Raw genomic sequence first — 14,888 nt, forward strand, 5'->3', positions numbered from 1 at the left:
CCAAGTCAGACAGAAGATTTCAGTTACATGGTTTTCCTGGCTCTGCTCCCACCAGCCTCACCGCAAGCCAAGAAGTTTTTCTATCAGTGGGAGGCTGGAAGCTCATTTAAGAACAGGGAGATCCTCTCACGACGAGCCCAGGGCGGGCACGGGTGCAGATGTGGGAACGGACAGCCGGCTTTTACAGCTGCAAGAGGGGACTCCTGCGGAGGCTAAAGCAGGCAGAGAGATCTCATGATCCCCTCTGACATCGGACCCCAGCAGCCTGACATCCCTGTATTCCCACCCAGTTCACAGCTGGCAAAGGAACTCTCGTGGTAGGAGACATTTACCAGCGCGCTGCCAGCCCGTTCAGATCTCAGGAGCGGGCTGCTCACCGTATGGGTAGCCCCACGTGCTGTACTCTGGAGGCAAAATGAGCGAGCTGGCCGTGGGGACGGGCACCACGTTCCCCTCGGCGTAGTAAGGGACAGTGGCTCCCGTCGACAGGCAGAGCGTGGGATGGTTTGGGGAGCCCGTCTGCTCCGAGTCCACCCTTATCTCCTGGAAGCTCAGTCCTGGGGCGTAGCTAAACGGCTGCTGCTGGGAATGGCTTTTGGTGGGGATCGAGACATTGTCCATCGAGTGATAACCACTGGCAGCCTCCTCTTCCTCCGGCGGGGCACTGGGTACCACTGCAGACGGTATGTGCTGGATGGAGCGGGAGGGGCTCAGAGGTACCCTGTTCACGGCAATGTTCCCAATATAAATGGGGAGAGTGACGGAAACCTCTGGCGACTTGAGGGAAACCTGGAAGAGAAGGAAAAACAGTGGCATCCTCTTCATTATAGACTGCACTGGGAAGGTTCACCTGATGTGAGGGCCACCCACACCACACAGCTACGGAGTTCAGTGATTGAGCTCAACCCAGCAGAGAGCACAGAAGTTGCAGCACAGCCCACTGGAGCTCCACAAGGCTACTGGTGTACTCACTTGGATGTAGTAGTCAATATGTATGAGGCTACAGCCCTGCAGAATGGACTGGGGCAGTGCTGGCACAAGGATCTGCTCCTTCCATTCTGCATGTTTCCAGGCTTTCACTCCTGAGCCCTCCACCTCTGCGATAGTCCTCAGGTCGTAAATCCACCGCTTGGATTTATAAGCCACTTTCTGTATGGACAGGAGAAAATACAGCTAGCAGAAAGCTTGCAGATGGTCTTCTGTTTCCCACAAACCTAACCCGGTACACAAAACCACCCAACTGCTTTGTCAAATAAGCACAAGCATAAACCTAACGTGCATATTACAGAGCAGAAATACCCATCACTGTATGACAGACTGAGTTGGTTTAAGCAAGACAAGTGCTACCACCTCTTTCCCCAGGGAGGTAGAGAGAAACAGAGATAGCCAGAGGTCTGGACTCCTTTCTGCCACCTCCCAGCAGCGGAGAGGCACACTGGGGAGAACCGCCCCAGATTCATAGAGGTCACAGGGGAGTGGAGTACCAGCACAAGCCAAAGAATTGTGCTTTGGGACGGTTACCTGGAGCAGACTGGCTACCACGGCCCCTGTGTCCCGGCCCGATTTGTTCTCTATGTCTGTGCGGAGCTGGATGGCTTGCCCCACGATGTACCCTTTCAGATCCGAGGTGGCAGTCAGGATAATGTTGCCGCTTTTCACAAGCTTGTAGTTGAACTTCTTGGTGATTGACATAGTGTTGGGCTGCTGCAGGACAGCAGAGAGACAGAGATGTTGGCTCAAGAGAGCCTCCCGGGAAACACTCAAAGATTCAAGCAGAAATACCAGTCTAAGAGGACACAAAGAACCAGCAACACAGCACTACCACAGACAACAGGTCTCACTTCTCCATCTCCCCAGTTTCGCTGCTCTATTAGCCACTCTTGCCTCCAAAGCAAGTTCCCTAAACCCAGGTCTCTGCAAGCACCTGGTGATACTGGCCAGTACCTCCGAGTGCTGAACATTCACCTAAATCTTTCAAAGCAACATGCAGAAGAGTCAAAAATTGCTTGGAGCAGGGACAGATGGCAAGGCAGGACAGATCAGGAGTCCTTATCCTGCTCTTGCACAGTCCAGGCATGCGGTCAGAGAGCTGTCCAACCACACAGTTATTCCCTAGACAGCATGCCAGGGTAAGGACAAGAGCTGAAGCCTCGGCACTTCCCAGCCATGCTCCTCCTTGTTCTTACCTCGATGTCAGGGATGTCGTTCAAGTTGAGAGGGCAGAGAACGTAGAAGATCTTGTTGCACTTGTAGTCCTTGGAGAAGCGAGGTGTGTCTATCACAGCTTTCACCTGATGGAGGACCTTGCCAAAAGGGCCTTCAAATGATGTAGGAGCAGAGGCTGGAGTTGAGAGAGAAAGAGGAGGATCGCAAGGCTGAGTCAGACCAAGCATTTCCAAACTGGAAGTACAGTCCCTTTAAACAGCTTTCCTCTTGACCTGAGGAGTTCTGCAAGCACCTCAGAGACAGAGCACGTAGACACACCCCCAAAAAAGACCTGAACACCTAGGTCACTCAGAGGCCTTGCTGCAACCTCCTTACAGAAGGGATCCTCTGCAACCACAGGCGCAAGAGCAGAGATCCTCTCTCTGGGCACACTGTGCAGGATGGATGGATGGCTACAGACCAGGACCCCTGCACACACCTGAAGAGCTCACAGGGGCACGCTTGGAGAGGCACCAGCGACAGCTCAGACCCGGCTCTGCACCAACACAGAAAGTACCTACTTCTCTAAGCTCTTCTGCTGTCTGTGGCTGACCTCACGCTTGCTGCCCGTAGCATCTCCAGGCCAAGCTGCCAGCCTGCCTCTGCCATCCAGCCCAAGCCCTGCTCAGCACACCTCGAGAGGCTGCCAAAGCCAAGGCTTACATGGAACTGCCTTCAGCCAATGCATCATACCTGGCAGCAGGAACTGGAAGGGAAAGTTGTGCTCTCCAGCTGTCAGGACCCCTGTGGGAAACAAGAGTAAAAGGTAAGTTGGACAGGCCATTGCCTTGGAATGGTAATGATCTTCTGGAGAGCATAATCTTCTGGAGCGAGAGGTCACCACCTGGGGAATAACAGATGACTTGTTCAGCTGCCTACAGCCGGTTGGACAACTGCAGATGCAACGAGCAGTGCTCGAGTCACCAGGAGCATCTGCTGCCACCACCACTCCTTGGGACAGGAGGCTTCATTCCCAATGACTGGTTCTATGTTAAGATACCCAGTAAATAAGGTAGTTTGGGGCAGAGTTTAAGGGATCCCAGTACCATGGCAAGTGGTTAGCCCCAGACTACTGACAGGGCATGGAGAAGGGTTGCTGTGTGTTTATCCTTCTTCAAGCAGGCTACAGCCAGTCAGAGGGAAGGTGAGAAAGCACAGGCACTGTCAGAGGGTGGTAAGGAGGTTTGGTGGGCATCAAGCCTCTACAGCCTCAGCCACATACCTAGCCCCATGCAGACTGCGCAGTGTTTAGGAGCTGGAAACAGAGGTCCATCTCCCAAACCCATCCCCAATCCCAAGAAGGGACCTGCAGTACCCCAGTCTGGCTGCTTAGACAACAGGAGCAGAGAAAAAGTTACCACAACGTTAAAACCTCATCACTGGTTTTCTTTAACCATATCCCACCCTACAACAGTGGCCTGGAGGGCATGGATCGGAGCCAAGACTCAGCACACGGCTGGACACCGCTACAGACTCAGACTCCCCAACCCCATCCACCCTCCAGCACTCCCATCCAGATTCCAGCTGCTTCCCAGGGCAGCGTGATGGCTGAACTGACCCACAGGGGCAGCTCCCGAAGCTGCCTTCAGTAAGAAAGCACTAAGGTGTATCCACATTTGTTAAATACGTGTAAACAGGAGAGGTTTTGTTTGTAAAGTGGCAGTGCTAAGAGGAGACCCGGATACCGATGAAACCACGCTGTGCTCATTCTGCTTTGCAGGATCACTGCTGCAGGTACCAAGGCTCCGGATTTGGCTGGCACTTTTGTTGATGCAAGACGGAGACAGCTTGCCTGTTAGCAATGCTGGCTCCGCAGAGCTGACAGTAATAAGAGTCCTATCGCTGGGAGATTAAGTGGATTACGTGACGGAGGGAGGTGGGGAAGAGAGAAGGGTAAATCCCCCTCCCTGGCACTGCAATCCAGGCAGGAAGCAGGGGAGGTGACGTTTGACTCAGTGCATCCTTCACGTTATAAAAAGCTGCACCTCTGCCCCTCCACTTGCTCAGCCACCCCTCGGGGACCTGAGGACACCCCAGTTCGCACACAGCCCGCCCACAGCGCACAGGCAGGCACCATAAATAGCACGACAAGCATCCCTTCGCGTAGCGCTACAAAGGCAAGTCAGGAGAGAACTGAGCGATGGCTATTTATACACGTTGCCCTTACAAAGAGGAGCAAGCAAGACTTGCTCCTTCCCATCACCCCACCCGGAACAACCCCCCGGTGATTTCCCTCCTCGCCCCCCAAACCCGGGTTATGTAGGCTAAAATGCAGCACCAGGTCCTGTCACCAGGTGGAGGCACAAAGCCAGGCACTGCCCCCGCTGCCGGCACTGCTGCCTGCAGCGCTGGGACAGGCAGAGCAGGGCAGCTCCTCCTGCCCCCTCCCCGGGCAGCATCCCTCCGTGCAGGGCAGCAGCTGAGATGCAGCAGGTGCCTCTGCTTGTCGGCTACGGGGTAAAGTCTGGCTAATCCGAATCCCTCAACTAAGCCAGAGCTTGGTGCTGCTCCAAGGGTTTCTGCCTTTCACCGGGCACCGTTCAACTTTGACCTTATTATCATTTCACTTTCGGAAAGTGAATCAATAAAGTGGAATACGTCAACTCTCCCGCACAGCTTCTGCATTGCGCTAAGGGGACTGGCTCCACCTGAAAGGGAGAGGGAGCAAGTCCTGTCACTGCAATGCAGACAGAAGGCAGATGAGAGCCCCAAAGGGCAGTGGCCGCTGAGTTTTCACCAAGACCTGGAGACTTTCCAGCTGTCTGACCTGCAGAGCCCCAGATGAACACGCAGGCAGTGATTTCAAGTCTCCTGCGAGGAGCATGAAACTTCACGAGCTTTCCAGGACCCTCAGGAAAAGCTCATGGACTCCACAAAGTGAAAGTTCCTCTTCCACATTACAGGCAGCATGATCCAACAGGTCCTTTCGGCCAAGCTCCTACCCAGCTCACATGCACCAACAGAAAGTCGTGCTGGAGGTGAACCTGCAAGCATCTCACGTTCACAGTTCCTAACCCCCTGCAGAAAGCCAGGGGTCCTGAAGGTTTCTGCCAACGGCAGCACCAAGCAAGGCAAAACACTCTCACAGCAACGTGCATGGCCAGCATCACTCGCAGAGGATGTGGTTTGGCTGTTGGAGCCACCGCGTGACTCGGTGCCCTGGCACAGTTTCCACACAGGTAGCCCAGCCTCAGAGCAAGTCACCAAGTGAGAACTGCCCACAGGTCAGCACGGATGACCCCGACAGCTCAGACCCAAGCACCCTAAGACCTGTTGGCTCACGGCGTACCCAGACTGGCTGTGAGCCCACCTGGGGCAGGGAGCAGCCTGCAAATTCCTCCCACAGCTCCTGCCCACAACAAACTGCCCGTAAGGGCTAGAAAAGGCCATTCCTGCTCTTCACAGCCGGTGATGAGTTTCAAGACCAGCCATCCCAGACTAAAGCTGTTCCCCATCCCAGTGCACGCAGACCGAGGGCACTGCAGTAGCACTTGGCTTGCAGCCACGAGAGCCCAGACCTCTGTCCTACACCAAGCAGGCAGCCAGGAAAATGCAGTGAGCTCTGTTCTCCACTCCATTAAGGAAAGAGATGCTGCAGGCAATTAGCAGTAGCTCTTGTTTTCAGACCTGCTCCTTCCAGCCCACACTCTTCTTCCCCCAAAGAGAGGGAAGCATCTTTATGCCTGCCCGGAGATCCTCCAGGTACAGGGAATTTTCCAGCAGGCTGGACCGAGCACCCAGGTCCTACCCACAGGTGCAGCCACCACTGCAGGCGGCTTCACTTCTAGCACAGCTAACAGCCAGCTGCCCACCGCGCCCCAGCATCCAGCTCAACACCTGCATTTCTTGGCCTTATTGTGAGCATGGAAGCTGTTTGGGCAGGTCACTGGTGGAAAGGCTATGACAGGAGCAGCACCCTCAGCCCTCCACCTGCCTGGGGACCCCCAATCCCAGCTGCAGGCACCCTTGGAGCTCCTTCCTGGGCTCCTGCTCATCTCTCCTGGCCAAAGCTCCCCCAGCACACAGTGGAGGCTCCATGTTCAACTTGCCTGGGATTACAAAGCCATTTTGGTCTTCTGCCATGTGTCTGGTGCCTTTGGCAGGTGGAAAGCTGACAAGTCCCAAGCTGAGTCTCCCCTTACAGAGGGAAGGGAGGTGGCAACTACTTTTAAACTCTCCAGCTGGCAACTCTGCTCCTAAAGGCTGAGCTTCTATTTCCAAATGCTGACTGGTCTTGATATAATGGGGAAAATCTGCAATTTCCCTTGTCCCAGCCACCCTGTGAGCACAGGCAGGGCACAGTCTAACCTTGTGCCAGCACCCAGGCACCTCTCTTGTGGAAAACAGCAGCAAAAGCCACCTCGGCTCCCCGCAAGGGACACTTGCAATGCTCACTCAACCTGCACAGCCACCACAAGAGCAGGGCAGGGCAGCATGCACAGACAGCATGCAAAACTGTTCTGCCTGCCCAGCTGCATCTCCTGTGCAACTCCAGCATCCAGGCAGCAAGGCAGACACAAAGCCCATAGGAAGCTGCTCATTGCCCCTATCCTTCCAGCCCTGAGAGCTTCTAGGAAAGATCCAGGACGTTTAATGCGCTAATTTCACTTGCAAATTGACTTTGCAACAGAGACAGCTGTTGACAGCAGGCAGAGGTGAGATGGTTTCCTCCAACAGCCACCCCACCACGCAGAAACCCGAGGGAGGCAGCCCTGCCTGAAAGCTCCTTTCCAAGCTGCTCCTGAACCAGCAGCTTTGCCAAACGAAGCCACAGTGTGTGCACGGGCAAGTGCAGGCCAGGGGTCCAGCATCGCTCGAGGGATCTCCCAGAGCCCCATGCAGCAGGCTGCGATGCTCTCGAGCAGCTTGCAAACACACTGCGAGAGGAAAGGGCTGTGCAAGCCACCGCAGCTGCGCTGAGCCATTACCTCCCCATTGCCAGAAGCCTGAACAAAGGCCATAGTGTGTTCAGCCGCAAAAAAGCTTTTCCTGAAGTTTACACGCAGCTAAAAATACCTTGAGAAATCCATTAGGCAACACAGGCAGCTGGATTAGCAGGGTTCTGCTGTGGGGCCATACCTGCAGCAGCCTTTCCTCCCGATAGGAACTGAGCCAGCAGACTGGCTGCCTCTGCTCGGCCTTTCGAAACATCCTCCCTAAAAATTCCTGGAGGGAAAGGAGCTGCTACCCCAGACAGCCTGGAAAAAGAATAAACTCAGACAAGCAGCAGCAGCAACAACAACATGCAAACGATGCGGAAGAGCTGTCTTACAGTGCAAAGCAGAGTGACCTTGGAGATTTCCCTGAATACAGTGGAGATCTGTCTGGAAGCAAATGGGTTCTCCCGTTCCCGGCTCAGCTGCTCCTCTCCGCTCCGCACTGGGATGGGGGGTTGTTCACTTGCACCAGTGGATGTGGAGGAGGCCTGGCTGGACCCAAAAAGAAATGCTTTGATCCAGAGAGCTGATGCTGAGCCCTCTGCCGGGTCCCCAGGAGGTAACGTGGTGACACAGCCAGAGCCTGATGGGGTTCCCCTGCACGATCAGAGCCTGCAAAGCATTGCCAGCGCTGGGGAGCATGGCCCCGAGCCCAGCCTGCACGGCGCGACAGACCTCAATGCTGCAGCACTGTCCCACAGCACCTGGGGCACCTGCGGTCACACCGGTGTGCAGTGGAGGGACAGAACGGGTTTTCCCCAGGGCTGTATGGGGCTCCCAGGCAAAGTTCGAGCTGAGCATGTCCCTGAGCCTACCCAGCTGCTGGACGCACCGTTCCCTCCTGGCACACAGCTTTGCTTTGACCCACAAAGGTTTCTCTACGCTCACTGCAAACCAGCATGCTGCTGCACAACCACATGGGAAAACACGACACCGTCATAACTGTGTGTGGGTGAAATGACCACACGTCTGTATTTACACTGCTAAACAAATGATCCAAGTTGGGCTTACTCCGCCACAGCTCAGGTGCTGAAAGGCTTTGGAGCCTCTTCTGAGCAGTGCAGCTTCCCTGGCTCCTGGCTGCCAGGCACCTGCCCAGGTGGAACCAGCAGCCAGAGGAAGTCACCAGCCCTCCAAAACCACCATCCCTCCGAGAGCGAGGGGAAGCTGCTGCCCACACCCTGCCCTGCCAGCAGCCAACCGAGGGCTGGGAAAGGTCCTCTGGCAGCCTCTGCCCCCGCATGAGAGCAGGGCAGGGCTGGGCTTCAGGAGAAACCAACACAGGCAAGGACACAGAGTCCGACCTGCTGCATCCCACCTGGGCTTCCCAGGGCTGTTTTGCAGCTTTCTCAGTTAGTGGCCCATGCAAACAGGTCAGTCTTACAGTACTGGTGGGGCCAGATCTGCCTGGGCTGCATGTTCAAACCAGTGCCACCGCAAGGACATCTGCCAAACGCCTCCTCCCAGCCTGGCTCCCCCAGCCTCAGTGTCTCCATCCCTGGACAGCTGGAAGCCACAGGCAGTCACAGCCGTCTCCCTGCAAGGCTGGCTGCCACCACAACAAAGCCAGGACCTCCAGGTTGGTGCCAGCGGGGGAAGGCACTGGAGAGAAGCCAGAAGAGGGCTGAGAGATGCCTTGGTCACTGATGCACAAACACGACAGACTCAAGACGAGCCACATTACTGACCCCTGTGAAATCTCATGCTCTAGTGTGCTGGGAGAGACAGCCCAGATGTCTGAGCCCACAGCAGGCTGCAGGGCCAGGCAACGGCAGCGCACGGTACACAACACACACCTCTGCCTTGGCAGGCTTCATCCATGGCTAGACTAGGGCAAAAAAGATTAATATCTGTGTATTGCTCCCTCTGTCCTCCAAAGAGGAGGATACTATTTGCTCCATAGCCACAACTAGGAACCTGGAAGGTGTCCCTGCATCCCAGGCACAGGAGCCAGGCAGCAGCCAAAACAGGGCTCCTGCCCCGACCTCCGGCTTTTCCAGCTGGAACCTGCCAAGCAGACAGCAGTGGCTCTGCTCCCTCCTGCTGCATGCACGGATGCTAGAGTGGGAACAAGCTGCGCCTTTGGAATACACATATTTTTTGGTTCTTCTAGTAGAGGAACAGCAGGGTGAGCCATATGGCAGTTTCTCTCTGGCTACTTAGCGAGTGATGCATTAACTGTGCTGGCCAAATCGTGTAGTACGGAAAGGTACTTTGTGCCTGCTGGTCCCCCTGCCATCGCCTGTAGCAACAGTCTTCCTGCTGCCTAAAATCAGCCTTCCCTCTCCCCTAGGGAGGGTGAGCTCCTCCAAAGGTGCTGAAGACTGACGCCAGCGTTGCTGATGCACAACTCGGGTACTTTCCTCTCGAGGCTCTCCAGGCAGCAAGCAGGAAAGCAGCAGGTTTGTGTTTTCCACTTTCGGGTGGAGAAACAGGTAGCCCTGCCTCCATGCTGTGCTACAGGATACCGACTCCTCAGCTACTGGAAGAACCATCAGTCGCTGCAGCCCTGACAGCCAGCACCCTGCTCACCACCCCTGCCTTCCCGTCTCTCCCTCATCCACCTTTGCAGGGCAGAAAAGTGAGTATTAGATGTAAGCAAAGTGGTCAGAGCTCTACTAGCTTGCAGGAGGCTGTATCAGAGATCAGATGGGAAGCATTAATTTTGTCTGTATCAGGGCACTTCAGGCAATGCTGGGCTGTTGCAGCTTTAGCATGAGGACTCCAACTCGGTCTCTAGTGGATTAAACTCATACACGAGATTACAAACTACAACAAATGAGGGTAAACACACACACTTGCTCGTGCTATCCCTGCAGCAGATACAGGTGCCTCAGAGGGAGCTGCTGACAGTCAGAAGAGTGACCTGCCAGCAAGCACAGCCATACTTGCCGGGGAAAGATTCCGTATTTAGCTCAAATTAGTTTCGCTCAAACAAGCTCTCAGGCCACGAAGCAGCACTTCAGTGAGCAGAGCTGCCGTACAGCAGCAAGGGAGCACTGTCCCCAGGATGATCCAAGCTCCCGTTCAAAGCAGCAGCTTGCTCACACCGGCTCTGAACGCACACAGACACGCAGAAGGAACAACAGCCAGTGCTCCGATACGGTTAAAGCAGCCAAGGTAAACCTTTCTGTAACACAGGCGGGAGAGAGGAAGGAAGAAAACACACAGGAAAGACCAGCACTGAAGCTCGGGCGCCACTGCTCATAAATCTCTGTCAGCCACTTTCCGTGAGATTTTCAATGAATTAGCAGGATCTGGTGGTATGGCAATGCTGCAAAAAACGCTGAGGATTAACAGTGATCTATTGAGGCAAGAAACTGGGAAGCGCTGAGGAAGCAGCTGTGACCTAAAGCAACTGCAGCTCCTTCCATGTGGTTTTCCTGGGCTGACCCTGCAGTCACTGCTCCAGAACCCTTTAACGGCTCACCACTGCCCACGGGCACCTTCCTGCTCTCACCCAGCCAGGGGCTGCCCAGGAGCATCACCTGCTGCTTCACTACCTCCTGCTCAGTGATTCCTGAGCACAGAACAAGAGACAGAGTCTCTCAATGCCTGCTTAAGTCAGGTCGCCAAGCTCCTGCAATTCAGCTGCAAGACAGGATCGTCACCCTATGCCAACTCTTGGCCATGAAGGTGTTGTGCCAGTCCGGCAGAGAACCCAGAGAGGAGGTGATGCACAACTGCCCCTTTTTAGCAATTTGTGCAAGAAATCTGCCAGCAGAGGAAGCGCGTGGAGCAGCCAGGAATTCCCTGCAGCGCCTTCTCACTAGCTAACAAGCTGCCAAAACTAAGGTCAACTGGAAATTACAGCCAGCTCCCTGCACGGGTTCAACTCAGGTACAAGTAGGATTTAAAGGAAATGAAAAAAATGAAAGTCTACCTTTCCATGCACAACCCATCCACAGGGCCAAAAGCTGTGTGTGCCATCGGAGATACGGAGTGTCCAAAGAAAACAGCCCCATGTGGGTACAGGCACACGACAGACCTACTCCTCGGTGGCTGATTAAGGCCAGAGCTGCAGCAGGGGAGGAAGAGAAGAGCAGGAGGCCTCCGCAGAGCTGAATTACTCCATTATATCGGATCAAGAGAAGCATCTCTCTGTCCAAGAGCAGCGGGTACAAGCGGTGCTATTTTGTACTCAGGGCAACTGGCGCACTTGATCTCCTGCACTGCTGACACCTACAGAAACCCAACACCCCCACACTCCTATTGCGATTCTTTACAAAAAAAGGACCCAAGAAAAAACAGCACCAGGGAATAGTCGAAGTACAAGTCAAACTCAAGCCAAGTGGGAAAAGCAAATCTCCCCATCAGCCTCCCCTCCAGGAAGCAAATAACGTGCCTCCCCCGAGAGCCACCGGTGGGCTGGGTGACCTCCCCAGTGCCGCAGTGTGCTCTCCAGCAAACACAGCAGCCAGAGGCTCCAGACCAGCTGGTATATGCTCAGCACTTTCCAGCAGCTTTTATGTCAAGAGCTCGAGTTCATGAAACCGCTGACTTGTGTGTTATTGCCAAGGCTACAGCGCAGCCCTGCACAATCCCCCAGCAGCTCACGGGTGCCTGCTGCCTCCGGCTCCCGCTCGGCACCGGCCAGCCCAGCGAGAAATTCCCAGCGCACGGCCACCGCACTGCTCGAGTGGGGACACGCACCACGCCAGCACCGATGCAAGCAGGGTCCTCTGTAACAAAAACACCGCTCGCCAACCTGCGGATGCTCCAACGGCAAGGCTGAGTCTTCCACACCCTGGATGCTGTTCTGAGGGTGGGAGAGAAGGGGAATTAAGGATGAGGCCAGTGCCTTAAACAAGTGCCTGACATTGCAAAGCGGGCATCTGGGCTATTTCAGGGCTCGCCTCATTTCTCATACAACGTACACCATTAAAAAAAAAAAAATCAACAAAACAGTGGGTAATAAAAGCAACAGCTGACGCTACAGAGGATGAGCTGCCCCCTCACTTATTTCAATGCAACGGTGTGTGGGTGGAGAAGTGCCGTGTCACTCTTACATGCTTAAAGAGCAATCTAAGGCTCGATAGTTCCTCTCCCCTTCCCCCCACGTCCTCAAAGAACACAGATCATCGTTTTTTGAAGTTACTGCTCAGGATGTGGGAAGGGACAGAGCGCGGCGGGTTGTTTTTCAGGCTTTCAGGCTGAGTCCGCCTCGCTGCACCGTCCTCCAGGTGCCAGCACCGCTGTGGCCCCGCTGGAGCACTGAGACAGGCAAGATGGAGATTTGTTGGCTGCATGGCCTCAGGGACACCTGGGATCCTCCCTCAACCTAAGCTGATGCTGTCAGGCTGGATGAGCCCTCTGCAAGAAGGCTGGGGATGGTGCCAGCAGGATGCCTGGCATCACCACCCCCTGCCCCAGGGCACAGCCTGGCTGCCAGTTACCTCTTGAAGCGGGGACACGCTGTTCCCCCTTCCTTTTTTGTTTTCTTAATGCACAGGTTCAAAAAGGAGAGGTAACAGCATTGCTGTAAGGGGACACACACAGAGGAAGAGAAGAGCCCTCTGAGGCAGAAGCAAATTCCTCCCCTTCATTCATTCGTTTTCCATTTGTGCTGCTGGGAGGTGACATCTCCCTTTGTGGATAAGACGCTCTTGCAGAACCACAGAAAGGCAGCACGTTGCCTCCTGTGGTCCCTGCCTGCCCTTCTGCTGTTTGCTTTTCCAGGCGTGAGAAGGATGGGTGGGCACAGCCAGCCCTCACCTGAAAGAAGAGGGCACGTGTTCACCCTGGGTGGGTTCTACACATTTTTACGCACATGGTAGGACATCCCATAGGCCACCGCAGTATTTGTCCACAGCGGCAGTAACCTTTGCTCACAGAGCCTGCTGCTTTTCACCGGTGGCTGTCAGATGCTGGAAGGGAAGGAGGCACGTGCTGGGGGTGAGCAGCCCAGCTGGCCCCATGCTCCTTTGGAGGTCCTTGCTTGGAAACGCTTCCAGCTCCCTGAACTCATCTGCTCCCTGGGCTTCCATCAGCGAGCTCAACACCCCGTGCCCTAAGGGTACAAGCCTGCCTCAGTTTCCCCTCCCAGCCAAGTGTCAGACCTGCAAGGGAGGCACCCCAGGGAGCACACACAAGCACTGGCTGCAGCTCCCCAGAGGCAACCGCTTTTCTGCCAGACACCGGAGAAGCTCGTCGCTGCTGAACACTGCTGGCTAGAGGCACAGGGAAAGGGACAGCCCTGCTTTGTGCAGAGCAGGCACCCAAGGGATGGTCCACCCGCCTGAAGCTCCTTCACGATCTGTTCAGGAAAGGCTGGGGCAGCTGAGAGCTATTCCTGGGGAGCCTAAAACCACCACGGCTGAGTCAGCACCAAGGCACTGCCTGCACCAGGTCACTGCATGACTGTCCCAGCGAACCCCTGCCACTGCCGCGCTGCACGTGCCGTGCCAGGATGCTGTGCTGCCAGCAGCCCTCGGAGGAGGAAGGCAGGTAGGCACGTACGGAGGCACAGACACGGAGAAGCAGCCTGGCTTCCCTTGCTGCTCTGCCAGCCCAGACATGCATCAATGCCACCACGAGGGCTGTGATAGCCGTTATCTCGCTTCCCCACGACACAGGCTGGAGTGCTGCCAGCCCCCACGGCTTTTGTTTCCATATCCGCACAGGCCAGTGCAGCAATTGCAAGGGACGGTTTCAAAGCCATCTCTGCTGGAGGATTCGGGTCCAAAGGCAGCATCAATACCGTCCCCTCGCACATACAGCCCATCCCTATGTTCTCACAGGGGCCCAGCCACCCTGCCTGAAGAAAGACACAGGACAAACATGGCAAGTCCAGGACAGTAACTCCTGAGCTTGTACCAGTCACGCAAAGAGTAAATGCCCCACGAGCACTGCCCTTGGCTGCCACCCCACGCACAGGGACTGCCCGACTTCTTATCTGCTTCCCTGCAGCTGGAAGCCAGAGGCTGAGAGCTCCCATCAGTTGGGTCCACTCTGACACAAAAAGCTGAAGGGCACAGGTCAGTGACCGTAAGTACCTGGCACACTGCTCCAGACTGATTGCTGGTAGCAGAGACCAGGCTTCACCCCATAATTGCACTGCAGCTTTGCAAGACAGGACAATGATGCCTCAGATTTTCCCTTCAATTCATTACATCCCTGGTAAGTCATGCACTACCACTTCTTGCCTCGCTTGCCTGGAGCTGTGGTAGCTCTGGAAGACTTCAGCTGGCCTGTTTTGTCCCATCACACTCCAGACGGGCAGCTGGGCAGCTGCCAGCTCCACGACTGGCTCCGACACAGAGCGAGCAGCCCAGCCCTGCCACCCCATCCCTGGTGCCTGCTCAAGGCTGGCAGAGTCTGCAACACAGTGGCTGACAGATAGCAGCACTGCACTGGGTGATATGCAAGAGTCTGGGTCCCAGAAAATTGGAAGCCAAAAGATTAGGGCTTTCCATGAACAGTTTAAGAGCTGGGAATACCAAATTGTGGCTGTCTTTGGAATTCGGGCTTTCAAAGGGGGCGTTTCAGAGCCATGAAAGCGTGTAGCCATTACTGCATTTTCCTTCCATCCTTCCCAGTCCACACTGGCCCTAGCTGTCAAGGGGATGGCTCCCATAGGGAACCTCACAAGGACTGCTGAAGTGACCATCAAAATCTCTGAGGGGCTGCAAACCAACAGCACACCCACCTCTTCACACTCCTGTCTCTCCTTGTTGGCTTTTGCCACAGCTCAGCTTTACCAGGACATAACTGACCACAGTATCACAGCTCTCCCTTGAATCATTA

General features: G+C 55.2%; 1 protein-coding gene across 2 annotated transcripts in view; it reads right to left on the reverse strand.

Annotated features, from left to right (window-relative positions):
• The window catches only part of ARRDC1 (arrestin domain containing 1), a 39,966-nt gene that overhangs the window by 5,706 nt on the left and 19,372 nt on the right, over window positions 1-14,888 (reverse strand). The window contains exons 3-7 of one of the 2 annotated variants that reach the window (XM_037400621.1): window positions 2,899-2,949; window positions 2,187-2,341; window positions 1,522-1,704; window positions 973-1,149; window positions 333-789 (exon numbers count right to left, since the gene is read on the reverse strand). In XM_037400621.1, coding sequence (XP_037256518.1) covers window positions 352-789; window positions 973-1,149; window positions 1,522-1,704; window positions 2,187-2,341; window positions 2,899-2,949 — 1,004 coding nt within the window. In that variant the 3' untranslated portion in view covers window positions 333-351. The remainder of the gene's footprint in view (window positions 1-332; window positions 790-972; window positions 1,150-1,521; window positions 1,705-2,186; window positions 2,342-2,898; window positions 2,950-14,888) is intronic. The other variant, XM_037400620.1, reaches the window with a different exon arrangement.

Source organism: Falco rusticolus, chromosome 9, assembly GCF_015220075.1.
Source record: "Falco rusticolus isolate bFalRus1 chromosome 9, bFalRus1.pri, whole genome shotgun sequence".
NCBI classification, from domain to species: domain Eukaryota; kingdom Metazoa; phylum Chordata; class Aves; order Falconiformes; family Falconidae; genus Falco; species Falco rusticolus.